Below are 27,399 nucleotides of genomic sequence, written 5' to 3'. Positions count from 1 at the left end.
TTTGATTGCACTATGTTCTTTTCAGTGATGTTATATTTGCCTGTGGCTCAAAGGAGTAGGGCCCCGGCCCCATATGCCAGAGGTGGTGGGTTCAAACCCAGCCCCAGCCAAAAACCACAAAAAAAAAAAAAAAAGACGAAATAAAAGTATTTTATATTTTGGTGTATGTGCATTTGTAAAACACAGCTATTAAGTTCTTAGGACATACATACTCTAAGTTGTTAGAACCTCAGTACCTAGGAAATGGAACTGTGAGGGATTACTTTTGGCCTAGGAGTGCCATGAAAAAAATTACTGAGACACTAGGGGTGCTGTGTGTAAGAAACTTTGGAAACCACTGAGATTAATTGAAATGACTTGTGAGTCTTTCATCATTTTTCTTTGGGGAATGTTGCTTAAGATTGTCATCCAGGCTATTTGTTCTTGGCTCATAAAATTTCCTTCCTTGGGAAAATAGAACCTTTCTTGTCTCCTAGCCACTGTCCTCCTCTGTGTGATAGAACCAGCAGGTCCTGGGGGAGTGTTTCAGGCCTGGTGTGTTCAGAGTGTTCAGGGCTCTCCTGTTGTCTCCTCCCATCTCAAGTGATGTATGTGCTGCCCTCTGCTGCTGAAATATTTTTGGTTCTTTTTTTGTTCAAAGTGAGGCAGAGTCTCACTTTGTCACCCTTGGTAGAGAGCCATGGTGTCATAGCTCACAGCCACCTCAAACTCTCAGGCTCAAGCGATTCTTTTGCCTTAGCCTCCAAAGTAGCTGGGACTGCAGGCACCCACCACAACACCCGGCTTTTTTTAGAAATGGGGTCTTGCTCTTGCTCAGCCTGGTCTTGAACTCCTGAGCTCAGGTGATCTACCTGCCTTGGCCATCCAGACTGCTGAAATATTCTTGTTGACACACACAAGAGGACCATCTGCCATCTGCATCTCTCCCCTTTTTTTGATCTCGTTCTAGCAAGTGGCTTAGAATGCCTTACTTGGTGGTCCTTAATCCACTCCTTCCCTTGCGTGTGGCCCTGGAACCCCCAGAGCTTTTGGTACTATTCAGAGTATTTGGGTCCTTGTTTCTCAGCCTGTAAACCAGTCACCTTGAGGTGCTTCACCAAACCACAGTTCCTCAACAGAATATCGCCCCCTCTTCTTAGGAGACCACTGGCAATTGCTTTTTCTGTTATGAGTAAAGGAAAGTACACTAGGACTGCCCCCATGTATAGTTATCCCTGTTCCTACTGTTGTTATTACTGTGATTGTTCATATTTATATTTAATAAAACTCTGGACTTTGGAGGAGATTCCCATTTAAAAAAACAAAAGGGCTGGGCACGGTGGCTCACGCCTGTAATCTTACCACTCTGGGAGGCTGTGACGGATGGATTGCGTGAGCTGTGGGGCTTGAGACTAGCCTCACTAGCCTGAGCAAGAGTAAGACCCCCATCTCTAAAAAATACCTGGGCGTGGGGAGCGCCTGTGGCTCAAAGGAGTAGAGCCCCAGCCCCATATACCAGAGGTGGCAGGTTCAAACCCAGCCCCGACCAAAAAAGAAAAACTGCAAAAAAAAATACCTGGGCATTGTGGTGGGTGCCTGTAGTCCCAGCTACTTGGGAGGCTGAGGCAAAAGGATCACTTGAACTCAAGAGTTTGAGGTTGCTGTGAACTATGATGCCACAGCACTCTATCCAGAGTGACAAAGTGAGACTCTTTCTCAAACATAAAAAAAAAAAAAGAAAGTTGGATTTATGTATTCCTTTGGCTGATTTTGTTCGAGTGCTATTAGGGTGGTGATTTTCAAACCCAGGATGGGCAAAGGGTCTTGCTCTCCTAAAGGGACTCATCAGAGTCTTAAGAAAAAGAAGGATTCTTCTCAGCAGTAATTGAGAAGTATTAGTGGTGGGACTGTGACGGGCTTGAAGCCATACAGAAGGCAGATAAAAAGGTCAGGCTTTTTTTTTTTTTTTTTTGTAGAGACAGAGTCTCTCTTTATCACCCTCGGTAGAGTGCTGTGGCGTCACAGCTCACAGCAACCTCGAACTCCTGGGCTTAGGTGATTCTCTTGCCTCAGCCTCCCAAGTAACTGGGACTACAGGCACCCACCACAACACCTGGCTATTTTTTGTTGCAGTTTGGCCGGGGCTGGGTTTGAACCCACCACCCTTGGTATATGGAGTCAGTGCCCTACCCACTGAGCCACAAACGCTGCCAAAAAAAAAGCCATCAGGCTTTTTATACTGTGGGATCATTTTTAAAATTTCTGACAGTGAGAAAAATTATCTTCGAACCATTTTTGTGTAGATTCATGATATTGATTTCTTTTAAAGCAGGCACAGCTATATAAAGCAGCCTGTGTAACTTGTTCCAGCACCAGGTTTTTACAGTGGATTATTGACTAGAGGAGGAGAATGATTTTCTCCTGAACTATTCCTAGCTGGACTGTAGCTGCAGCCTGACCACTGTTTCTGGAACATTTCTTCCTTAGCATGTATTCAGCTATATTTCTAAGTCCCTTAAGTTTGGGAAATGTTTACTGTTCTCAGCAGTACCACAAATCAAGGCATCCCACTCTGGTTGGATCTCATGTGACTTAAATTTCTGTAACTTTGTAGAGTGTTTTTATGGATTCATCTGTGGCTGACCCTGTTTCTGGTCCCATCTTTGCTCTTTTCAGAGAGTTCTCCTATTCCGAAACATGGTTACCAGGGAGAAAGAAAAACTGGGGCTTGTGGAAACCAGCTCTGCCTCTCCTCATGTCACTCACATCACTATCCGCCGGTCCCGGATGTTGGAGGTGAGTGTGGGGCCTACAGAATCCTACCACAAAGAAGTGTGCTCTGTAAAATGGGGCCATTCAAGCTATGGCCTCTGAACTGCTCTTATCCCTCCTTGATCTCATAACTCTGAAATCAAGGTTCTAAGAACAGGGAAGGAGTCATTTGTCCTGTTGACTGCCCTGAATAGCTGCTTGGTTAATGTGTCCTCAGTACTGGAGACCTTCATTGTCTTCCTTTATCCTATGAAGGCCACTGCCCTATATCATAAACCTCTTAATGCCTCTTTGAAACAAGGGCAGAACTGCCAGCTGCAGCAGCCACCCTGACATTCTCATGACTGTGCAAACTGCATTTGTCCCAGCGGACACTTTGCCTAGACTCCCAGCTGTGAATATGGTGTAGGTGGAGCAGGGTGTTATGTTTATTGTACCATATAGAAACACATTCATCACAGAGCCAGTAGAAGAAACACAAGATACAAGTGAAGTAGCCTGCCTTAGCCAAACCGTAGTCTGGGGTCACCACTATATGACAACTTCATGTAAATTAGAGGTAGGTACCCTGTCCTCATGTGTCAGAAAATTGTCATAATGTATTGATTCTATTAGAGCACAGCCCTGACCTGCTAGAACATCGTCATCATAAATGTACCTACCTAGGACATCTGAGCATTCTGTGCCATGCCCCCCAGGGTTGTATGGAGCATAGCCCATACACCAAGGACCACCAAGGGAGGCCAGTGCTCTGTTGCTAGTCCTGCCCCAGTGGGATTGCTGTCTGAGCTGCAGACCCCAGTCCCAGGAGAGGTTGGTTGTGATAATTTGCCCTATTTATTCTTTAGACCATTTATCGCGTTCTAGCCAGTTTCTCATTAGCATATTCTGTAGTGTCAGATAGTCATGGGATCACCCAACAGCAAATGGCAGCATAGCCACACCTGCAGTCCTTCCTCCCCACTCCTCTTCATCCTCTCCTGTTTTGTGTTAGCTCTGTGTTTATGTCACTCCTTATTGGGGAGCTCACTTGAGGTTCCCCTGGCCTCTGGCATCGACCCCAAGAACTGCTGACAAATGCAGCACATGTTGAACAGTTGGCATTTTTAACAGTCCTTAAGGTAAGCATAAAGACTTTATGTGCCTGAGGGGCCCTGCAGGTCACGTGAATGTGTAAAGCTCATTGAGTCCAATCTCGTTGCAGGAGTGTTTTGTTCGAGTGCTAAACATAGAAATCTCTCCCATTTTTCTTGAATCATCACCCTCTCAGTCTGTGTACCTTTACAGTCCCACGAGTGAGTTGACATGTGACAACTAAACCCAGCCTCAGTGTTGGGGAGCAATGGAGAAGGTGGGTGAGTGAAGAGCATCTCAAAGGCCCCCTGCGCCCAGCTCCTGCTGACTCATCATGTGGAGATGTGGGCTCTATAATCTTGGTGAATCTTTAACAGAAGCCCAAAATTTAGAGTTTTATGTGAAATCTCTTGGTCTCCATGTTGTGAACTAATTAAATTTTGGAAAGTGCCTAGAAAGTCATATAACACCTGTCTTTCCACTGAATTCAACCTATGAGCTACCATCTTGCAACCTCTGTTTTGACTCAGAAAGAAAAAGCCTAATTCCACTTTCCTCATTGGACCTGGATGCATCTCCCCTGTCTCTTAAAGTCTACTGTCTCACCAGTGATCATACCACTTAGATGTGGTCAGCACCCACCCACTGGAAGAGTCTGGGGTGGTATAGACTGTGGTGTCTCCTGACAATGGCAGAATCCCCTGATGCCCTCAACTGTCACTGCTTATGGGAGATTGATTCACTTGACATCTCTCTCTCTCTCTCTCTCTTTTTTTTTTTCTTTCAGAGATAGTCTTGCCCTGTCCAGGCTAGAGTACAGTGGCATTGATCATAGCTCACTGCCTAGGCTCAAATGATCCTCCTGCCTCAGCCTTCCAAGTAGCTGGAACTACGGGGGCACATCACCACACCCAATTAATTTTTAAAATTTTTTAAAAAATATAATCTTACTGGGCAGCGCCTGTGGCTCAGTCGGTGAGGCGCCGGCCCCATATGCCGAGGGTGATGGGTTCAAACCCGGCCCCGGCCAAACTGCAACCAAAAAATAGCTGGGCGTTGTGGCGGGTGCCTGTAGTCCCGGCTACTCGGGAGGCTGAGGCAAGAGAATCGCCTAAGCCCAGGAGTTGGAGGTTGCTGTGAGCTGTGTGAGGCCACGGCACTCTACCGAGGGCCATAAAGTGAGACTCTGTCTCTACAAAAAACAAAAAAACAAACAAACAAAAAAATATATATATATATAATCTTACTATGTTGTCCAGGTTAGTCTCGAATTCCCAGGCCTCAAGTGATCCTTCTGTTTTGGCCTTCAAAAGTGTCTGAGATCTCAGGCTTGCGCCACTGCACTTGGCTCACACTTGGTCTACTTTTTAAAACACATCCCTCAGGAATATCAGAGGAACAATTTCTGTGTAAGGTTTTAGGGAAATTCATTTTCCTGTTTACTTTCTGTTAGAGAAGGGGAAAAGGTCCTTTATTCACTTTTCCCCATTGTTTTCATGGTCTCATGGTTTGGTTATTAGAATGAAAGCCCAGGCCAGACACGGTAGCTCATGCCTATAATCCTAGCACTCTGCGAGGCTGAGATGGATGGATAGCTTGAGCTCTGGAGTTTGAGACCAGCCTAAGCAAGAGCGAGATCTTGTCTCTACTAAAAATAGAAAAACTATAGCATAGAAAAACTACCTGGACACTGTGGTAGGCACCTGTAGTCCCAGATACTCAGGAGGCTGAGGCAAGAGGACCACTTGAGCCACGGGGTTTTGAGGTTGCTGTGAGCTATGACTCCCTGGCACTCTACCCAGGGTGACACAGAAAGAAAGAGTCTGTCTCAAAAAAAAAAAAAAAAAGAGTGAGAATCCAGTGGCCTTTGCTCTATTTGGACACAAGAGGGCATCAGCAAGTTTATGTCAGACTCATACTATCCCTCCTTTAAGGTTTATATTGAAGACTGCCTCTGTATCAGCTTCCAGGTGTTGGTCTGAAGTCCTACAGAAAAGAGTTAATTCAGGCTGAAAGTATACCTTTTCAGAACTGGGAGGACCCTCGAACATACTATAATCCGACCCTTTCCCCTTCCCCTGTCAAAGGCAGAACTGAGGCTAGAGAAGTTTGGTTGTCAGTCAGGGTCAATTGGGTCAGTGATAGAGGCAGGCCTGGTCCAGACCTCCTTGTCCCAGCTTCTGTGCTCTGTGTCTACACGTTAAGGCACGGTAGAGAAGAGAAAGGCCTGGCTCACGGTCGCCTTCCCAGGGTGCATATGCACAATCTTTACACAGCCATACCAGTTCCCAGGGGGCAGGAAGCACATCAGGAGAGGCAAGCGGCAGAGTCTTCTTTAGGACTCTTTAAAGAAGAGGCTGATGTAGAGCTGATAAAGTAAAACTGAGGTTTGATCCAGCAAACCATCCTCAAGTCATGAGCTGAGTACTTTCACATACACCATTCTGTCTGACCCACATAACCTCAGATGCGTCTGTTACTGTATAGTAAGGGAAGGGAGGCATAATTTTAAAGCAGAATGGAGGAAATCCTGCTAGCAAACATGTTGGAATTCTCTGCCCATCCTCAACTGGGTGCCAAGATAATTATCTTTAATTTAGACAGAATGGTTTAAATGTGGCTACAGCTGCAGGATAGCTTCTTGTTTCTCTCTCTTTTTTTTTTCATCTAACTTGCTGGTTCTGAAACTTTATATGCAGAAAAAGCACTTTCAGGTTTGTGTATATAGAACCCTGTAGCTGTTCCCACAGGTGACCTAGAAAACTTCAGAGGTAATTTTTCCTGTGCTTACTAGCTTTGGAGGCATCATAGGACAGTCCTTTGGATAACTAAGTGAGCCTGGCAGGAAGGCCAACAAGGGATCCTCAGAAGAGGGCTCACCACACTCTGGCACATTGCTCATTTGCTTTGTGACAAGGTGACCAGAGCAGCAGCCAAGTGGATGCTATGGGGATGGTCTGTCCAGTGTCAGCAAAACAAAATGGCACCAACACCGTTATAAGCTGAAAGGAGAAATGTGTGACCTCAGCAGGATTGTAAAGGTTGCTTTGTGACTCATTCTGTGACAGTATGTAAAGATATCAGTTTCACCTGGTGATGGAGCCTTTCATGTTGGACCAAAGGATTTTTGGGCCCTGTCTTCCTCAGCACTTTTTTATAGTCTCTGCTCCAAAATAAAACCTCAGCAAGATTTTACTAGGAATGCGTTAGATAGGTGAATCAGAAGCCAGGAACACTTCTACAGATAAGAATCAAGAGATTATAAACAAGGTGATTTAGTAGGGGAACTCTGAAGTTGTATTCTGGGGGCCATGTGTATTGAATTCTGGATAAGAAAGACATGCTAAATGGCTATATCCCAGGAGAGCTGGCCACAGAGCCCCAGCCTGACATCGCTTCTGCATCCTGGTCTCTCTGCTTCTTGCCTTGGCTCCCGCCGTCCTTCTGCTCTGCAGCTGATAGAAAGGTCTTTCCCAAGCAGAAAGCTAGCTATGATGCTCCTTGCCCTTAATATGTAACCTAAATTCCTCAATAAGACTCATGGGTCTTCATGTTCTGGGGGAAAGCTCCAGGACATGAGAGGTAAGGATACTTATTTTATAGTGTTCCATAAGTTTGTTTTTTTTTTTTTCCATAAGCTAAAAGATAGATACTCTTAGCATAGAGAGAGGAGAAAGAAAGAGAAACCCACCCCATCCTAGCTTGTTGCATCCTTTGTCTGATAGCCAAGAGCTTGTCATGACTCATTTTGTCTAATTCCCCAGCTCACTGCTCTGTGTCCTCTTGAGGTCAGCCTCCTCTTGCCAAAGAGTGATACTGTCACATCCCCAAAACAGATCTTTCCTTTTAATGGGCTCTTATTCAAAAGCAGATGAGAATTGCTCTTGTCATATACCCATGTGTCCTGACTTGCACATTTAGTAGTTACGGTGGGAAAGCGTTGCCTGAGGGAGAAAGAACCTTGAGGAGGGAGCCCTGAATTATGCAGAAGGCCTTGGTTTCTAATGAGCTGTAATTCTGCTCTTGGCAGGACGGCTATGAGCAGCTCCGGCAGCTCTCCCAGCACACCATGAAGGGCGTGATCCGAGTGAAGTTTGTCAATGACCTCGGGGTGGACGAGGCAGGGATTGATCAAGACGGTGTTTTCAAGGAGTTCTTGGAAGAGATCATCAAGCGGGTGTTTGACCCAGCACTCAATCTGTTCACGGTATTCCAGGGGAGCAAGAGTGGGCTTGACAGTAGCCAAATGCGACAGACAAATGAGAAGCAAGAGCTGGGCTTACTTGGCACAAGGCATTTAACCTCTCTGCCTCTCCCCATCTTTTTGCCATGCAGACAACCAGTGGGGATGAGAGGCTGTACCCCTCACCCACGTCTTACATTCATGAGAACTACCTGCAGCTCTTCGAGTTTGTAGGGAAGATGCTGGGGAAAGCTGTGTATGAGGTAGGCACGTTAAGGACCAGAGAAATGTGAAATAAAATGTTAGAGCTACTGTGGGCTCCTTCATATCCATTTGTGTGACCTGCCACATGTGGAAACAAACTGTCACTAGAAAGCAATTGAAAAAGGAAGAGCCTGAACCAAGACACAAATCCTAGGCTGTTTGCAGGTGTCATCTCATTGAATCCTCTTGACAGTCCTATGACATAGCTGCTGCTGTCCTGTTTGAAGGATGAGAGAACTGAGGCTTTGAAAAGTCCCTTGTCCAGAGTCCTTTTGCTAGTTAAGTGGGTAGCTGTCCATCCTTAATGTCATTCACAGGAAGGGTGTGTGAGTGACCCTATCCACTCTGTGGTCTCATGGGGTCAGGGCATTGTGGACTTCTACAGGCTCTGGGTGAGGCCCACTCAGCTCCTACTCCCTGTCCATTGAGAGCCACTCCTCAAAACCCAGGCTGGCCTAAGACCAAGGCTAGCCCTCTCCTTCCCTGAGTGTGAGGGGTGGTGAACAGAGCTTCATCACCACGTAGAGGCATGGGCCCCATTGGAGGAGGGCAGCATTTTAAAATCTGTGTTATTTGAGTGAATACCTCATAGTTCAGAGCACCTGGGAGTTGGCCTGTAGACTAAAGAATGTGGGACATAGTTCATGGCAACTGGTCAAGTCTAGCTCCTCCCTGGCCTGCTGTGTGACTGTTTGCATTCAAGTTGCTTTACTTTTTTAAGCCCCTGTTCTCTTATCAGTAAAGAAGGGATAGTAAAAGCCTTGCATCTGGGTAGCTATTGATGATAAATGAGGTGATACACACAAACCCCTCCTACAGGGCCAGGCACCTGGTCACCCCAGGTGGGGCAGAGCTGTCCATCCTTACTGTCATTCACAGGAAGGGTGTGTGAGTGACCCTATCCACTCTGTGGTCTCATGGGGTCAGGGCATTGTGGACTTCCACAGGCTCTGGGTGAGGCCCACTCAGTTCCTACTCCCTGTCCATTGAGAGCCACTCCTCAAGTTGCCTTGAGAGTCCTACTCCCTAGGAATGACGTAAAACTGCAGCATAAGCCCATCAGGGGCTAGCCTGTGTGGCCTTCACAGCAGACTGCAGAGCTGCAGGCACCTTCCCAGAGCCCAGGCTCTGCTGAGCTCCACGCCCAGACAAGGGGTCATGGCAGGCTGAGAGAGGGAGGGCTCTCAGAGATAAATTACTTTGGAAACAGCTTCTACTTAAGAGTCCCCAGTCCCTGGCTCTGATGGAATAAGGGAGCCAATCAGAGTTCTTTTGTGGTCCTGGGCTCATTCTCTGTGCCTCTGCTTCCTCACCTGCAAAATGGAGACAACTTCTCAATTGATGCCCTTTTTTTTTCTTTGTTTGTTTAGAGACAGAGTCTCACTTTGTCGCCCTTGGTAGAGTGCCATGGTGTCACAGCTCACAGCAACCTCCAGCTCTTGGGCTTAGGCAATTCTTTCGCCTCAGCCTCCTGAGTAGCTGGGGCTACAGGTGCCTGCCACAACACTCCAGCTATTTTTTTGTTTGTTGTTGCAGTTTGGCCAGGGCCGGGTTTGAACCCACCACCCTCAGTATATGGGGCCAACACCCTGATGCCCTTTTTAAAAAACTTAAAAACCCCATTAGGATCTACCTGGGATATACCAAAATCAGTGTTTTTCAACCTTTTTATCTCACTTGAACCTCTAGTTAAACTTCCACAGCACACTTAACATTATGTTAGTCAAAAAAAGAGTATACTTACTATGCATTGAACTTCTTTTGAAAATAATTTAACTAATGATCTTTAAAATTTTTCACAGCATACCTAAGATCCTCTCACAGCACACCAGTTGAAAAATCACTGCTTTAAATGTATAGCTGTGGAGAGACCTGGGGAGTCTGGGCCACCTGAAAAGCACGGCTCCTCACTTTTTTCAATGTCCTGTACATTTCCTAGACCTTGTCTCTTGAGTCCTCGCTCTCTCTTACATCTGATAGTAATTGTACTGATGAGAGAAGTAAGGCCCTGCTGGGCCCTGTGTGAGCCCTGCATGTATTAACTCATTTAACCTCATGATCCTCTGGGGCAGGCCACCATGGAGTTTGAGTGGCTCTCCCCAGTCCTCATACCTCTCTCCACCCTTTTGGCTGCTGCCCTAGTATAGTCTTTCAGTGTCTCCCCTGGCATTTTGCCACAGCTTCCTAGCTGTTGTCCCTATCTCTTGTGTTTCTCCCTCCAGTTCATTTCCCATGTAAAGTGCAAATCTGTCACCTGCTCAGAGCCCTCAGGATAGAACCCAGACTGCAGGAAGGCTTATGGGGCCCTTCAAGGTCTGGCCCTGCCCCCTTCCTAGCCCGGTCCTTTGCCTACCTGCCCTGCCTCGTAGTGCTCCATGGACAGAAATGCATTCCATCCCTGGAGCACGCCTGTGGGCTTCATACCAGGAGCTACTAGCTTAAATAGCTCTTCTTCCTGGAAGCTTCCCCGCCCTGCCCCCAGCTGAGGGCCTGTCCTCTGTGCTCATGCCTGTGGCGTGGCACACATCTGCACATCCCCATGGCTGCACTGAGCCTAGGAGGGGTCGGATCTGTACTTACTCAGTCCTTATGAATGAGAGGATGGCTCTGTTTCCCGCTGGCAGATGAGAAAGCCCATAGCCTGGCAATAGCCAAGATAAGATTTGATCCCTGATACTTACTGTGCTTTGAACTTCTTCAAAAATAATTTAGCAATCTTTAAAAAATTGCACAGCACAGCCAAGATCCTCTCACGGTACACATAGGCCAAAGCCTGTGCCCATAACCACTAGGATGGGATGTCCACAGGAGGCATTCAGTTGTGTTTGGTAAAGCATGGAGAGATTTTGCTGCCCAGGTTGAAAAACTTAAGAGACGCTGGAGGCACGTCAGGGCCATGTCTGCAGCCTGTGCCACCCCAGTCCAGACATTGAGTCAGTAATCCTGGACTGAGGAATAGAAAACTGTTTCTGTTTTGCCACAGGGAATTGTAGTAGATGTGCCCTTCGCATCCTTCTTCCTAAGCCAGCTGCTTGGGCACCACCATAGCATCTTCTATAGCTCTGTGGATGAACTTCCTTCTCTGGACTCAGAATTCTACAAAAACCTCACTTCCATTAAGGTGAGTGCAGAATGGTGGGTGAGCCATACCAAGCACCAGTATGAAGTAATCATCACTCTGTGAAGTCCCACAGGGATCCCCTTTATCCTTCACCTTCTGTATCCTGGAATGAGATGTCTTGCCCTTCCTGCTCTCCCTGTAGCCACTGCAGGCCCCTGTGTCACCTTGTGGGCTCTCTCAGGGCTGATCAGCACAGCCTCCTTCCTTTAGGGGATGTGTGGCCTTCTCCTTTGCTTCAAGCCCTATGGCAGCTAAAGTTATTAATCCTGCCAAAGTAACACCTTCAGAAGGGATAGTGCTAAATTCTTCAAGGAGAGTAGTCTTCTTCTGCTCCAACGTTTTTCCCCTTCTCTGTTGCATTAGCGCTATGACGGGGACATCGCTGACTTGGGCCTAACTCTGTCTTATGATGAGGACGTCATGGGCCAGGTAGGTTGACCTTGCTGGCTGAGCACTCCTCCCCTTTCTCTGCAGGCCTCCTCAGAGCAGCCCTGCTCTCCTTGGTATTTTGCTGGGAGAGAAGTCCATAAGCGGAGGGTGGGTCCATCTGTTTGGTCTCTCATTCCCTTCCCCTCTTTGCCCACCCTCTTCTCAACATGCAGGAGGGAGGCCACCACCCTTTCCTTCCCAGTTGGCCTGGCCTTTGCCTGCTCACCCCTCAGAGAGCTCCCAGAGAGATCTGGCTTTGCTTATATCACATTTTATCACTTAATTCTCCACTTGTAACATCATTTTTCATTACCATGGTGAGGATTAGCTATTACAAATAGAGGATTATGACTTAGAGAGGAGAAGAAGCCACCTGAGCAGTGCCTCCAGCAGAACCCTGTCATTGTGCTCTTCATGAAGAACAGAGAAGGAACGGCTGGTCCTGGAATCAGGGCAGCAGCATCTCTCCCCCCCCCCTCCTCCACCTCCCAGCTGTTCCTTATGGCTTTTCTCTGAAGCGCCCTCCACGTGGAAGCCTCTGCATAAGGCTCATGGATATGTGTGGCCCAAGTGCTGCTCTGGAGGAACCACACCAGGAGCTTCTTAGCACACAGCTGGCTTGGATTCAGGCCTGGATTACCTCTAAAGAGGTCATTCAGTCTCCCTGAGAAACATTTCCTTATTCCCCAAAAGTATCACTTGCCAAATGCAAATCCTTGATGGGACCAAACCGCAAACATCACTGGCAGCCCTACATAGCCTGTCCTCTTGAAAGGTCACCAAGCAGGCTGACACATCCTGTGGGAGAAGAAGCCTGTGGGAAAGACACTGAATGTGGCCGTGTAATCCTCCTGTTCCTCTGACGCCTCTGATGTAGAGCTCTTCTTTCAAAAAAGAAATATTGTCTCACAGAATGGTTCTCCAATTGCTGGCTGACAGACAAGGTGTTCTTTGGAACCCTTTATGGGAAATGTCAGGCTGGGTGATTTCTCAGGGCCCTTTCAGCTTTAAAATGTTTTGGTGTCACCCTAGATGTTGGTAGCAGTGGGACTAGAGGTTTACTTTATCCTTTCTACATCTGTAGAGCTATAGCATATTAATATAATTTCTATTACATTTAGCTTCAAAGTGTCTGAGCACTGTGGCTCACACCTATAATTCTAGCACTCTGGGAGGCTGAGGTGGGTATTACTGGAGCTCAGGAGTTTGTGACCAGCCTGAGCAAAAGTGAGACCCCCATCTCTACTAAAAATAAAAAAACTAGCCAGGCATGGTGGCAGGCACCTGTAGTCCCAGCTACTTGGGAGGCTGAGGAAAGAGGATAGCTTGAGCCCAAGAGTTTGAGGTTGCTGTGAGCTGTGACTACAGCTCTATCCCTAGGGCACAGAGTAAGACTGTCTCAAAAAAAAAAAAAAAAAAAAAAGAATGGAAGTGTTAATTGACATTTGATTAGGACTTTAAAAAAATTCTCTTCAAAATGATGTAAACTTCGATTTTTAGTTGATTTTTAGTTCTTGAAGTTGAGGAGAGCAGTTGATATTGTAGAGTTTTTAAATCTTTAATCATATTTTGAGCCTCCTTCCTAACATACTTAATTTTTTCTCCCAACTAAAAAAATAGTGAAACTTCTAACAAAAAATTCAGCTATAATACGAGCATAAAGATGAACATGAAAGTACTTGTAAGGCCAGTATCTGGAGGGTGCCCTCCTGTAGTGCGGCACCTGTTCCTTTCCAGACTCTTTCCCTAGGCATAGTATGTAATTGTATTTTTGCAAAAATAATACCATATTATGCATGTTGTTATATAAACTGCTTTTTGTTTTCATCTTTTCAACAAATACACATTTTTATTGTATTTTTAAATAGCTGCACAGTATTCCAGGATATAGATGTACCCACATTTATTGAACTATCCTTCTGTACTCCTAATGCCAACACTTTCCTCTCCATGACGTCCAAAGCCTTAATACAAATAAATGTTTGAAGAAGGATCAGATAAGAAGAAAACCTTTCATACTCATCACACAGGGTTTGCTTGTTGACATTTCTTTTTATTTATTTTTTTTTTTTTTTGAGACAGAGTCTCAAGCTGTCACCCTGGGTAGAGTGCTATGGCATTTCAGCTCACAGCAACCTCCAACTCCTGGGCTCAAGCAATTCTCCTGCCTCCACCTCCCAAGTAGCTGGGACTATAGGTGCCCACCACAACGCCCAGCTATTTTTTGGTTGCAGCCGTCATTGTTGTTTGGCGGGCCTGGGCTGGATTCAAACCTGCCAGCTCAGATGTATGTGGCTGGTGCTGAACCTGCTTGTTGAGATTTCAGCCTTGACTTTCTGTGAAAAATGATTGTTCCCAAACAGCATACCATCTTTTTTTTTTTTTTTTGTAGCGACAGAGTCTCACTTTATGGCCCTCAGTAGAGTGCTGTGGCCTCACACAGCTCACAGCAACCTCCAACTCCTGGGCTTAAGCGATTCTCTTGCCTCAGCCTCCCCAGTAGCTGGGACTACAGGCGCCTGCCACAACGCCCGGCTATTTTTTGGTTGCAGTTTGGCCGGGGCCGGGTTTGAACCCGCCACCCTCGGTATATGGGGCTGGCGCCCTACTGACTGAGCCACAGGCGCCGCCCCAGCATACCATCTTAATTCCATCATTATCATGTATGTTTGTGTCAGGCCTTTCATCTTCAAGAAGCTTTATTTCTCCATTAGAATCTGCTCTAGTGGGCGGCGCCTGTGGCTCAGTCGGTAGGGCGCCGGCCCCATATACCGAGGGTGGCGGGTTCAAACCCGGCCCCGGCCAAACTGCAACCAAAAAATAGCCGGGCGTTGTGGCAGGCGCCTGTAGTCCCAGCTACTGGGGAGGCTGAGGCAAGAGAATCGCTTAAGCCCAGGAGTTGGAGGTTGCTGTGAGCTGTGTGAGGCCACAGCACTCTACCAAGGGCCATAGAGTGAGACTCTGTCTCTACCAAAAAAAAAAAAAAAAAGAAAAAGAATCTGCTCTAGTAGGGTGGCACCTGTGGTTCAGTGAGTAGGGTGCTGGCCCCATATACTGAGGGTGGCAGGTTCGAACCCGGCCCTGGCCAAACGGCAACAAAAAATAGCCAGGCACTGGGCACCTGTAGTCCCAGCTACCGGGGGGGGGGGGGGGGGGGGGGGGCAAGAGAATCACCTAAGCCCAGGAGTTGGAGGTTGCTGTAAGCTGTGTGACGCCACAGCACTCTACCTAGGGCTGCAAAGTGAGACTCTGTCTCAAAAAAAAATTCTGGGCAGCACCTGTGAGTAGGGCGCCAGCCCCATATACCAAGGGTGGCGGGTTCAAACCTGGCCTCAGCCAAACTGCAACAAAAAATAGCCGGGCATTGTGACAGGCGCCTGTAGTCCTAGCTACTTGGGAGGCTGAGGCAAGAGAATCGCCTAAGGCCAGGATTCGGAGGTCGCTGTGAGCTGTGACAACACGGCACTCTACCAAGGGCGACAAAGTGAGACTGTGTCTCTAAAAAAAAGAATGCTCTCTAGTAATTATTCCCCATCTTCTCCCCCAGCTTGTTTGCCATGAACTGGTTCCTGGAGGGAAGACCATTCCTGTTACAAATGAAAATAAGTGAGTATAGCAATTAGATTTTTAAGGTCACCACTTGAAAAGACTTCATTCTGGCTCTCTAGGCTTATGTTCAGAACTTATTAAGATAGATTGAAGTAGAAAGAAGCCATAAATATCATAATGGAATTTACTGGTTACAGTTCATAGGCCAGAATTGTATTAAATTCAATTTGCAAAATAAGAATTGACAATTTATTTTTTGCAGTAGCACTTCTAAGGTCAGAGGCACCCAGGCCGCAGTGTTCTTAAGAATTTAATGACAGCTCTAGATGCAGACAGATGGATTCTGAGCCATTCAGGCACGCTGTCCTGAACCCAGAGGGCTCGGAGGCGCAAAGACACCTTGGAGGGGCAGATCATTTAGGAATGATAGCATGTGGCAGTTGTATCAAACACTATTCTTGAGAAGACACCGTGATGAATTCAAATGCCGCAGACAGAGGTCCTTAGAATGGGGAACTGGAGAGACTCTGAGGCCTGCAGCTATTGTCACAGATAACAGGCTTTTAGGAATCTATCATAAATTTCAACCTTTTTGGTACCTAGAAGCAAAATCCCTCAATGCACTGTCTCTACCTGGCCATACTGTCACCTAATTATAAAAGTAGAACCTGGCATGGAGAGTAGACATCGGCCCTTCTTCGGTCAGTCAATCTTCTGCCACTAGGCTCAGCTGAGCATCTGAACTTCTAATTAGAGCATCAGTATCTTTAGTGACAAGTGAGGTGCCCAGGCCCACCTGGTGATTCACTTGGATCAGATGCACATCATAGTCCGGTGTTCCCAAGTATCATGTTCCTCTCAGGTGGTTTGGTCAATATATATGGTTGGGGAGCTTTTTATTTAAATTGTCAGACTAGCCGGAAGAATAGATCCTGTTTTCATCATGATTGAAATACACCAGCCTTGCCCTTTGGCCACAGGGTATTAGTTGAAAACTTGGAAGGAACCAGGCACAGGGTGGGAGGAGCTGCCTGGGGGAGTAGAGAGGACCGAGTTCAGGGTCAGAGAGAACAGCCATGGTGAATCCTGGTCCTCACCAGCACCTGGCCTGTTGACCTTCCTTTGGAGAGCAGGACATAAGATAAGGTATATAAAATACCTTCTGGAATGTTGGGCTCAAAGGAGAGGCTTAATAAATGCCAACAGGGATGCTCACCATCAGTGGATGTGTACATATCACATAAATCCCACCACCCCTAGAGAGGCCACATTTTGTTATCCTCATTGTCATTGTCCTGTTGATATCCTCTGGTGCTATTTGTGTTTTTTATAAAGTGGTTCACCAATGACTAGACTCATCTTTTAGCCCACTGGTAACAGGCTGCCCCACCCTGTTAATATCCATTGTTTTTTCTTCCTTGTTGGCAACAGAATTAGCTACTTTGATTTGATGGTGCATTTTTGTGTCGCTGGCTGCTATGTATGGCAGCCAAAGAAAGTGGGTCAGTGTAGGCTATGCTACAGATTGTCCTGCCCTGAAATTTCACAAACCTTACACTGTCTTAGCATAAAACCCAGAATAAGGACTGGTGGTTCAATTCTACAGGCAACTTAAAAGGCCTGGCAGTGCCAGTCTCCTGCTCCTTAGAGTGATATTTGATCTTGGACTTCCTGAGTGTTAAATGTTTCCTATACACTCTTCCTCTTCCCTTCTTCCCACTTCCCTACCCCTCTGTCTGTCTTCATAAAATGGAACAGTTTAGTAACTTGTTTCAGAGAGCACATGGGAGGAGTAGCAATAATAGAAAAATTCTTACTTGGATATATTAATGTACAGATTTGCTGCTGGATAATCTTCTAAAATAAGGATATTTTCAAGGCCACTAACTGGACCTGAGCATTGTAAGATAAAACAGATTTATTTGTACTATACTAATGTATAATTTCTGAGAGTTGTATCTGGGCTGGGCTCAAGTTCTTTAATCTCTGAGTAAATGATTTGCTAAGAAGGTCATTTGAATGTATTTAACCTGCTCAAAGGGATTACATTATATTGTACAGTTGTAGGTGAAGTCATTGTATTCATGAAAGCATACTCTGCTTAGAATTGTTATTGGTCGCAACTCGGCTGGTTTAAGGCATCCTGTGGGTCTACCTTTTCATGGCTCTAGACTGTTGATCGAGATTAGCCAGATTTTGATTAAAGTTCCAACATGAAACAATTTTTCTCTACTTTAAAGCTCATTAGAGACTGAATTATATCTTGATTGGCTTATGCCCAGAAGGATGAGGTTAAATGAAAGTCCAAAAAGTGGGCGGCGCCTGTGGCTCAGTGAGTAGGGTACCACCCCATATATCGAGGGTGGAGGGTTCGAACCTGGCCCCTGTCAAACTGTAACAAAAAAATAGTCAGGTGTTGTGGCAGGCACCTGTAGTCCCAGCTACTCAGGAGGCTGAGGCAGGAGAATTGCCTAAGCCCAGGAGTTGGAGGTTGCTGTGAGCTGTGACACCATGGCACTCTGCTGAGGGTGATAAAATGAGATTCTGTCTCAAAAAAAAAAAAAAAAAAAAAATTAAAAGTCCAAAAAGCACTCTTTGTACTAAGAAGGGTCCTGTGCAACTGGGGGCTATTCTGATGTGTGACCCTTGGATTTTGTGGGAGAAGGAAATGAGGTAATGCCTTTGAAGGCTCAATGCATGCACAGTGGCACACAGTGTGCAGTTCAGGAGCACTCCATCCACATCCTCATCCTCATTGTCATTGTCCTGGTGATATGCTCTATTTGTTTTTTTATGAAGTGGTTTACAAATGACTAGACTCATCTTTTAGCCCACTGGTAACAGGCTGCCCCAACCTGTTAATTTCCATTGTTTTCTCTTCCTTGTTGGCAACAGAATTAGCTACATCCATCTGATGGCACATTTTCGCATGCACACTCAAATCAAAAACCAGACAGCTGCCCTCATTAGCGGATTCCGTTCCATTATCAAACCCGAGTGGATCCGAATGTTCTCAACTCCTGAGCTGCAGCGTCTCATCTCCGGTGACAATGCTGAGATTGATCTGGAAGATTTAAAGTAAGGGGTGGGTTCAGGGGTAGGTGTGAAACTGTTAGGCCCCTTAGAAAGCCAGTTGCTTTCCTTGCTGGGTTCCTTTTGGAGAGTTGTTTCAGGAGCCCATCCCCAAATGTCCTCCTCCCGGGTCACTGGCTGGACTACACTGGACTAAAAGCTCAACCACTTGTCTGCTTAGAAGTCGAGAAGTGGATGCAGGTTCTAAAGATTGGGACTCTCGGGCGGCACCTGTGGCTCAAAGGAGTAGGGCTCTGGCCCCGTATGCCAGAGGTGGAGGGTTCAAACCCAGCCCCAGCCAAAAAAACACACAAAAAAGAAAAGATTGGGGCTCACTGAAGTTCTAGTAGGGGGGGCTTACAGAGTCTCATGCTGGCTTTTGGTTGGGAATAGCAGCGCCATCTCTCAAACTCTGCCCATTTAGCTTCCAGGGAGATGGGATTATTAAAGCATGAACTTGTGACTTTTTAAGAGAAGTGAGTAGCAAAAAAAAAAAAAAAGAGACGTAAAGTGAGACTCTGTCTCTACAAAAAAAAAAAAAAGAGACGTTAGTAGTGTTGCCCTGGCCTGTCAGAGTTGCCTCTGCCATGTACCTAAATGTCTCTGCTTGTCTGTGCCCATAAATGTCCCTCAGCATTTGTTGCTGAACCCTTGTCATCTGGATTGTTTTCAGGAAGCACACGGTATACTATGGTGGTTTTCATGGAAGTCACAGAGTCATTATCTGGCTCTGGGATATTCTGGCCTCCGACTTCACACCTGAAGAAAGAGCCATGTTTCTGAAGGTATTTTATATTTAGAGCTGTGCATGCGTTCATGTATTCTCATAAACCTAGAAGGCCAGTTGACGTAATAATTTACACTGGAAAAAATGGAATTATCAGGAAGACCTCATGTTATCAGCATGTCTTCTCCTAGGCAGGCCTCCCTGGTAGGCCAGCGGTAATCAGCGAGGGTTAAAGGGGCAAGGCTGGGCCTGCCTCATGCACCTGGCAGCAAGAACAGTCCCCTGCCCTTGCAGGCATGCCTGCCTATTGGTCTCAGCACTCTATCCTCCCTTTGGCCCATGCTGACCTTGCTAACGTCTTTTTCTTTCTTTTCGTTATAAAAATAAATAATATTGACTCCCTTACTTTGGAAAAATATGCAAATTTTTAAACAATCCATAGTCCTATAGTGAAAAATCTTAAATTATCTACATTTCTACTCACCAGGGACTATCTCTGTGCATGTTTTTTCTCAGTAGTGTAAAACATACAAACACAACACACAAACACAATGTCCCAAGAAACATACATGCTTGCTTAGGCTGATGTCAGTGTATATTTTTGCAGATAGAGTACCCAGTTCCCCAGTTCTGGTGTCTGTAGAGTTGTAAATGCTCCTAGTGTCACTCCCAATGCCAATGTATAGATTTTTTTTTAATTTATTATTAAATCATACCTGTGTACATTAATGCAATCATGGGGCACCAGACACTGGTTTTATATACCATTTGACATATTTTCATCACACTGGTTAACATAGCCTTCCTGGCATTTTCTTAGTTATATTATGTTGACACATTTACATTCTACATTTAGTAAGTTTCACATGTACCCTTGTAAGATGCACCGTAGGTGTGGTCCCACCAATACACCCTCCCTCCACAATGTATAGATTTTTATTACTAACATCAACAAAGTGTAAGAATTTTCTAGGACAACTCGGGATAAAACACACATACACTTGTCCATTTTGTGTATATTTTTATAAAAATGGGCTCATCATTTCACCATCTGATTTCTATTTGACTGTTACAAACATCTTGCCATATTCTGGAGGTAAATTTAGTCCCTCAAAATATTTTCCTTTGGACTTTGGGATTTTTTTGAAGTCTTCTGTGACCTCTGTTTTGTTGGAGGCCACCTGGCCCTCCCCACCAAGCAAAATGGTGGCTGGTTTTCCCTCTCCTGGACTGATCATTCCTAGTGAGGAGACCCTCACTCAGCCGCACAGAAACACAGATAGATGGTCCAGTCATCCCCCTTGGTCCAGGGATTTGAGGTGGGCAGGTAGATGTAATTCCAGAAGTTAATCCTGGGAGAACCATCCATTTTCCCAGCAGCACCTCAGCAGTGCCCAGCATCTCCTAATCATGAAGTCACCAGCCTGCCCAGCCAGTGTGTTTGTGTCTCTGGATAAGCTGTAACAAAACCCGTACTTCCTTGTCACAGGCCTGACCTTTTCTGTGGTAGTAGACAGGCTCCAGAGCCAGGTGGAGGAAAGGTGACCTCTGCACAGGAGTGGGTGTGCCCATGCTCCTCTCAAATGTGGTGAGAGCAGAGTGCCTGGAGGCTTCCCGTGCCTTCCCTTCTTTCCATGTCCAAAGAGGGTAGAAGTCCCCTCCCTCCTTTGACCAGCCCCAGTCTATAGGGGGAGCACACCTGTGTTTGCCTAGACTGTGATGTACGAACACTTTTGTGTCTGTCACCTCATCCTTACAACAGGACTGACCACAATCCCAAGGCACAGCTCAGTGGTGTGACTGGGTATGGCCGGGGCTAGGTTTGAACCCGCCACCTCCGGCATATGGGACCGGTGCCCTACTCCTTGAGCCACAGGCGCTGCCCTGCTTTTTATAAATAAAACATCAGAATAGAAATATCATGTCAATACTTTTTAAAAAAATTTTTTGAAGCCTGGCCCACATAAACTGTCTTTGGATGATCTCAAGAATCTTAAACCATTCACAACGTTGTTTAAATGGTAATATGATTTTTAAGACCTAACCTCTCAACTTGCCACTGAATTTTGGAGTGTAGCTGGGTGTTGTAAGTAACAGAGAAGGGAAAATATTCTTGGTTACTATTGAATTGAAGAAAGTGAATAGTTTCTTAGGACATTCCTGTGTAGGTGTATCACTTAGATTTCCAGGTTGGTCAGATCCTCTGTTCAGCACAAGCTAGCACAGTTGAGGTAATAACACGGGTGCTGCCACTTAGAGAATATCAGGGGCATAGCAAGGCAGTGTGTCCAGCTGCCCACAGGCCCGAGCACACACACCATACCACTCTGTAAGCCAGCAGGCAGCTTAGGTGAGAGCACCTCAGTCGCACCTGCATGGCCAAGAAGCCACGGGATGCCAAGTACAGTGGGAGCAAGTACAGTCCGTGGCATAGTCCAAACGGGGGTTCCTCTCTCCTATACCACTTTAGTGGTGCCACCAGCTTCTGCCTTGCCCTCTGTGCTCTCACTGCATGGTCTCTTTCTAAGGAAGGGTGTCCATCACCACTCTCTTCCAGCTGACTGTGATGATCCCACTGAGACCTGCTTCCTGGGGATGTCACACCACACCCTGGTCAGGAGTTTGCATTGTTTTTGAACTCTTCAGTCGTCTGTTCTTCAACAGACAACCAGCCACATCTCTGGGTTTTCATGTGTTTAATCCCAGAGAGCAGTACCCCGAGGAGATGTGAGATGTGTCTCAGTCCTCAGGCCAGATGTAGCTCTGTCACCAGAGGCCGCTGGCTCCACAGCCGTGAGCAATATGTAGTACAGTGATGGGAAGCAAAAGTGTACTGCACAGCTGCAGGGGAGCCCTTTCTGGAGCAGTAAGAACCTCACTCTGTCCCCCTCTGACCCTGTGTTGTGTTACAGTTTGTGACCAGCTGCTCCAGGCCTCCACTGCTGGGATTCGCCTACCTCAAGCCACCCTTCTCCATCCGCTGTGTTGAAGTATCAGATGATCAGGTACCACAGCCAGGGGAAAGCTGGCCTCATGCGGTGTTCCTTGACTTCCCTCCTGGTGGCTGTCTCCTAGGATCCTCCCAGCCAGGGAGGAGGGTCCCACAGTCCTACAGCAGGAGAGCTGGCCTGTCCTTCAGAAAGCATCCACAAACTCAGGCTGCTCTGGGCCTCCACTCTCTCTTGGAGGTCCCTTTCTCTTTATAGCCTTGGGAGGTGCCTGGCTGTACCTGGTAGGGGCTTGCTATTTTTTTAGTAGCTGCCGTTCTTGCCAGGGCTCCAGATCTGAGAGCAGTACAAGATAGGGTGAGGACACGGGCTCAGAAAGTGGACACACACAGCTCAGATGCCGGCCCTGCTACCTGTGACTGTGCATCTGGCCAGGCTGCTTCGTTTCCTCACCCGTGAAGGGGGAGTGAGTGCCTTAGGGGTCACAAGCTGTGTGTTAGGAGCACAGTGGGTAAGTGCTCAGCTGAGGGTCCTCCTCCCCATAAAGCCCAATGGCCTCAGGGTGTCACTGTCTTTCAAGACACCCAGTCTGAGCTGTTAATCCCTCCTCACACAGGGTACTAGATGATCCTCAGCTCCACACTTAGCCTGCCACAAGCCATAGCTCTGTCCAGTTCAGGAGAAAATGTTAGGCTGCATTCACAGCTAAGTTATGGTACCTAAGATAGGGTTACAGTATTCTACTCTTTGACAGTCGGTTTACTGATAATGAGCTACTAACCACAAGGCCCCATGGCCAACTACTTACTTAACACAGGATTTTCCTGAGTGACCTCAAGAAGTAGTCCTTGTTTCTCAGGCCTTGACATCTTAAGGCCAGTTGTCCTAAGTTTGAGGTTTGACCTCAGGTGTAAGGGCAGGGACCCACACTGCCCAGGGCCCAAGGACTGGCCAGGACCTCTCCCTAGGCCACCTGTTTGATACCTACCCAGGCTCCCAAACCAGACACCTCCCAACTTGGGCCATGCTGTGTGTTTGCAGGACACTGGGGACACCCTGGGCAGCGTCCTCCGGGGCTTCTTTACCATCCGCAAGCGGGAACCAGGCGGCCGTCTACCCACCTCCTCCACCTGTTTCAACCTGCTCAAGCTGCCCAACTATAGCAAGAAAAGCGTCCTCCGGGAGAAGTTGCGCTACGCCATCAGCATGAACACAGGCTTTGAGCTCTCCTAGCCCCCAGCCTCAGCCCCAGCCCTAATGGGCCCCTGGGCTGCCAGGGATCTTCAGCTCCTAGAAGCAGTGTGCCCTGAGAACACGACCAACTTGCCAGGTGACATTGGCCTCCAGACTCTCTCTATAGCCATGAGCCTCCCTGTGGCCTCAAGAACTTTAGACAACACAACACTAGACAAAATGACATCACACTCTCCAGGTGATACTCATGGGAAGGGGATGTGGAAAATAAACCTCCAGATTCCGCCCACAGTGGTCCTTTCTTCCTGGTGATTATAGAGAGGCTTCTTTGTGATAGTTTGGTCTTTTACTGAGAGTTTTTCCTTCCTTAACCCTCTGAGTAAACTGCACCTGAACAAGTTCCAGGAACTCCAAAGAGTCCAGAGTGGTTTTCATCATGGGGGTCTAAGCTCACAAAGCCCACTATGCTTGAGATCCTCTCCTTCCATTTCTTTTTTTTTGTTTGTTTTGTTTTGTTTTTTTATTTTTTTTGGCCAGGGCTGGGTTTGAACCCACCACCTCCGGCATATGGGACCAGTGCCCTACTCCTTGAGCCACAGGCGCCGCCCTCTCTCCTTCCATTTCTGAAAACTCTTTACTCAGGTAAGGTGCACCAAGCCTCTGTGCACCCAAAAGTCTCTGCTTCCACACCGTCCATAGCAGCCTCTTCCCACACAGCCAGTCTCCCCTGCTGCCCAGGGAAGCCTAGGAGCCTGCTGGGAGGCCATGGAACACAGGATGTTCAGGGCACTGTTCCCGCCCTGAAGCCACATGTTAGACACTTCAGCTCTCCCCCGTCAACCCCTTCCTGTGTCTTCAGCAGACCAAGCTGCCAAGGAGCTGCCACTAGCCTGTTCCTATCTTATGCATTCAGATTGGCATCCTGATTTGGGAGAAAAATACATTGGCCCTTAAAATCAGCTCAATCCCTAGAACACGCTGGCAGTTACCCAAATCCTGTTGGCCCCAGAGGGGCCTGTAGTCCCTGCTGGTTTGCTGTGCTTTTTGTCTAATGAAAACACAAACAGTAACCTAAGGTACCTATCCCATTGGGGCAATGGCTTTACCCCAAAGATCACAAAATCCCAAGGAATCTGGGTCTTGCTGCCTGTCCTTCCTCAGCATAGGGCATCTGGAGCCCTTTGCACTGATTGGCTCATGAGGCTGAGGAGACTCATACCCTGTGGGCTGGTTTCTTTTTTGGGGGGACAGTTTCACTTTGTTCCCCTCAGTAGAGTGCCGTGGTGTCATACCTCACAGCAACCTCAAACTCTTGGGCTCAAGCAATTCTCTTGCCTCAGCTTCCCAAGTAGCTGGGTTTACAGGCACCTAACACAACGCTCAGCTATTTTTAGAGATGGGGTCTAGCTTTGGCTCAGGCTGGTCTTGAACTTATGAGCTCAGGCAATCCACTTGCCTCAGCCTCCCAGAGTGCTAGGATTATAGGGATGAGCCACCTCGCCCTGTCCTTTTGGTTTTTTTTTTTTTTTTTGTAGATACAGAGTCTCACTGTACCGCCCTTGGGTAGGGTGCCATGAGGTCACACGGCTCACAGCAACCTCTAAATCTTGGGCTTACGCGATTCTCTTATCTCAGCCTCCCAAGCAGCTGGGACTACAGACGCCTGCCACAACGCCCGGCTATTTTTTGTTGCAGTTTGGCCGGGGCTGGGTTTGAACCCGCCACCCTCAGCATATGGGGCCGGCGCCCTACTCACTGAGCCACAGGTGCCACCCTTGGTTTTTTTTTAAACTTCATTTTTCTTCCAACCCATTGTGCTCCTCTGCCCTGTTCTTCACCTCTGTCATGAGAACTCTTCTCTAGATCTAGGTAATTTAAGGCAGAGGCCATGTGTATGATCTGCGTTGATAGCCACCCAGACTCCTACCATGTTCCTCCTGCATCCCTGCCACCAAGATCAAAGCCAGGAGTACCTGTCCCTCCTCTGCTCTGTGCTGCCAGCTTCACTCTCTTCAAAGCAGCAGAACACCCAGCAAGAACCTTCCTGCTGGCTCCATAGCCCACACCAGAGAGTTTCAGCTAGATCCTGGTGTCCCACTCAGGTTAGAGTCCCTGGGCTTCTAAAGAGCAGAATATGTGTGCTTACTATGATGGAACGATAACAAGGAATTTAAAGATGAATTTATTATTATTATTATTTAAGATTTGTTAGTAACCTCTGATTCTGTGGACTTGCCACTTCCTTACTTGATTCTTTTGAAAATTTCTTCTGAATGTGCATGCTGGGCAGGTTCATACAGATAAGCTGGGGCTGAAAAACTGTCAGTCTGCACAAAGATGATCAATCCCACCTTAATTTGTATTACCCAAGGATTGGAGCCAGTGGGAGTGGGGAAAGAGTGGTTTATAAGCACCAATGTCAACTTGACCTGTTTTTAGATAAGGAGCAGTAGTTTATAATTTCATCTAAATTCTTCCTTTCAACAGTTGGCATTATTGCACTATCTGAAACATCGAATCTGTACTTTTATAACTGGTGTTCACTGACACCTTGATGGCTCTTGATGACTCTAAAAAGCTGTGGGTTTTTTGTTTTTGTAGGCAACTTACGGATTAAGACGTGATCAAAGGCTTTATTAAATTTGTACTTAAGCACTTGATGGCCGTGTTCTGTTTTTATCTAGACATGTGCCTGAGTGGCTCAAGATTGGGCATCTGAGTTTAAGGAGCACACGGGCACCACAGTGGAGAGAAGATACAAAGGCTCTGGCCTCACCAGCCAGAGTTTACACAGCTGTCGACAATCTGTCATAGTTGCTTTCAGCTTTGTTTTAAGAAGTAATACATTTCAGATAAGCACCCTCTATAGTCCCATCCCTCTTACCCACTTCCCAGAGGCTGCCATCACCCTGGATTGGGTATAAATCTTAGCATGTTCTTCACATAGTGTTTACACCACATGTGTGAAGACCCCACCCATCCAAATCCTGCCTCTTGAGTCACACAGAATCTACCTCCCTGTGGGTCCATTTCCTTATCTGGAAAACAGCCTTGAGGTCTCCTTTAGAGGATGCCAAGAATTCAACAAAGTAACACAAAAAATGCACCCAGTTCAGTTCCTGGCACTGAATAACCACCTATATATTATTAGTCTTCTTCCTACCTTTTCTTTTTTTTTTTTTTTTTTGAGACAGTCTTACTATGTCACCCTCAGTAGAGTGCAGTGGCATCACAGTTCACAGCAACCTCAAACTCTTGGGCTTAAGCGATTCTCTTGCCTAGGCCTCCCAAGTAGCTGGGACTATAGGCACCCGCCACAACACCTGACTATCTTTTTGTTGTTGAAGTTGTTTTGTTTAGCTGGATTCGAACCCGCCAGCCTTGGTGTATGTGGCTGGTGCCATAACCACTGTGCTACGGGCGCTGAGCCTCCTTCTTACCTTTTCCTGCCTTTCACTTTATGAGAATAGAGGCCAGGCGTGGCTCACACCTGTAATCATAGCACTCGGAAGACTAAGGAGGGAGGATTGCTTGAGGTCAGAATTTTGAGAACAGCCTGAGCAAGAGCAAGACCCCCATCTGTACTGAAAATAGAAAAATTAGCCAGGCATTATGGCAGACAGCTATAATCCCAGCTACTTGGGATTGGCAGGAAGATCCAGGAACCCAGGAGTATGAGTTTGCTGTGAGCTATGATGATGTACACACTTTAGCTGGGGCAACAGAGTGAGACTGTCTCATCAAAAAGAAAAAACACAAATGGGCGGCGCCTGTGGCTCAGTCGGTAAGGCGCCGGCCCCATATACGGAGGGTGGTGGGTTCAAACCCAGCCCTGGCCAAACTGCAACCAAAAAATAGCCGGGCGTTGTGGCGGGCGCCTGTAGTCCCAGCTACTAGGGAGGCTGAGGCAAGAGAATCGCTTAAGCCCAGGAGTTGGAGGTTGCTGTGAGCTGTGTGAGGCCACAGCACTCTACCGAGGGCCATAAAGTGAGACTCTGTCTTTTTTAAGAAAAAAAAAAAAGAAAAAACACAAACAGGACTGCCCACAACTCTGGAGATAGGGCTCTAATTGAAGCTTCCAGAGTGG

General features: G+C 46.9%; 1 protein-coding gene across 4 annotated transcripts in view; it reads left to right on the top strand.

Annotated features, from left to right (window-relative positions):
* Positions 1-25,972, top strand: part of UBE3B (ubiquitin protein ligase E3B) — a 70,169-nt gene extending 44,197 nt beyond the window's left edge. For 3 of the 4 annotated variants that reach the window (XM_053590105.1, XM_053590102.1, XM_053590103.1), the window contains 10 exons: positions 2,656-2,775; positions 7,856-8,032; positions 8,161-8,271; positions 11,256-11,393; positions 11,757-11,822; positions 15,370-15,428; positions 18,267-18,449; positions 19,117-19,228; positions 22,083-22,175; positions 23,160-25,972. In XM_053590105.1, the coding sequence (XP_053446080.1) occupies positions 2,656-2,775; positions 7,856-8,032; positions 8,161-8,271; positions 11,256-11,393; positions 11,757-11,822; positions 15,370-15,428; positions 18,267-18,449; positions 19,117-19,228; positions 22,083-22,175; positions 23,160-23,351 (1,251 nt within the window). In that variant the 3' untranslated portion in view covers positions 23,352-25,972. The remainder of the gene's footprint in view (positions 1-2,655; positions 2,776-7,855; positions 8,033-8,160; positions 8,272-11,255; positions 11,394-11,756; positions 11,823-15,369; positions 15,429-18,266; positions 18,450-19,116; positions 19,229-22,082; positions 22,176-23,159) is intronic. The other variant, XM_053590104.1, reaches the window with a different exon arrangement.
* Positions 25,973-27,399: the final 1,427 nt, after the last annotated feature.

Source organism: Nycticebus coucang, chromosome 4, assembly GCF_027406575.1.
Source record: "Nycticebus coucang isolate mNycCou1 chromosome 4, mNycCou1.pri, whole genome shotgun sequence".
NCBI lineage: Eukaryota > Metazoa > Chordata > Mammalia > Primates > Lorisidae > Nycticebus > Nycticebus coucang.
This window is presented reverse-complemented; position numbering and strand designations above follow the sequence as displayed.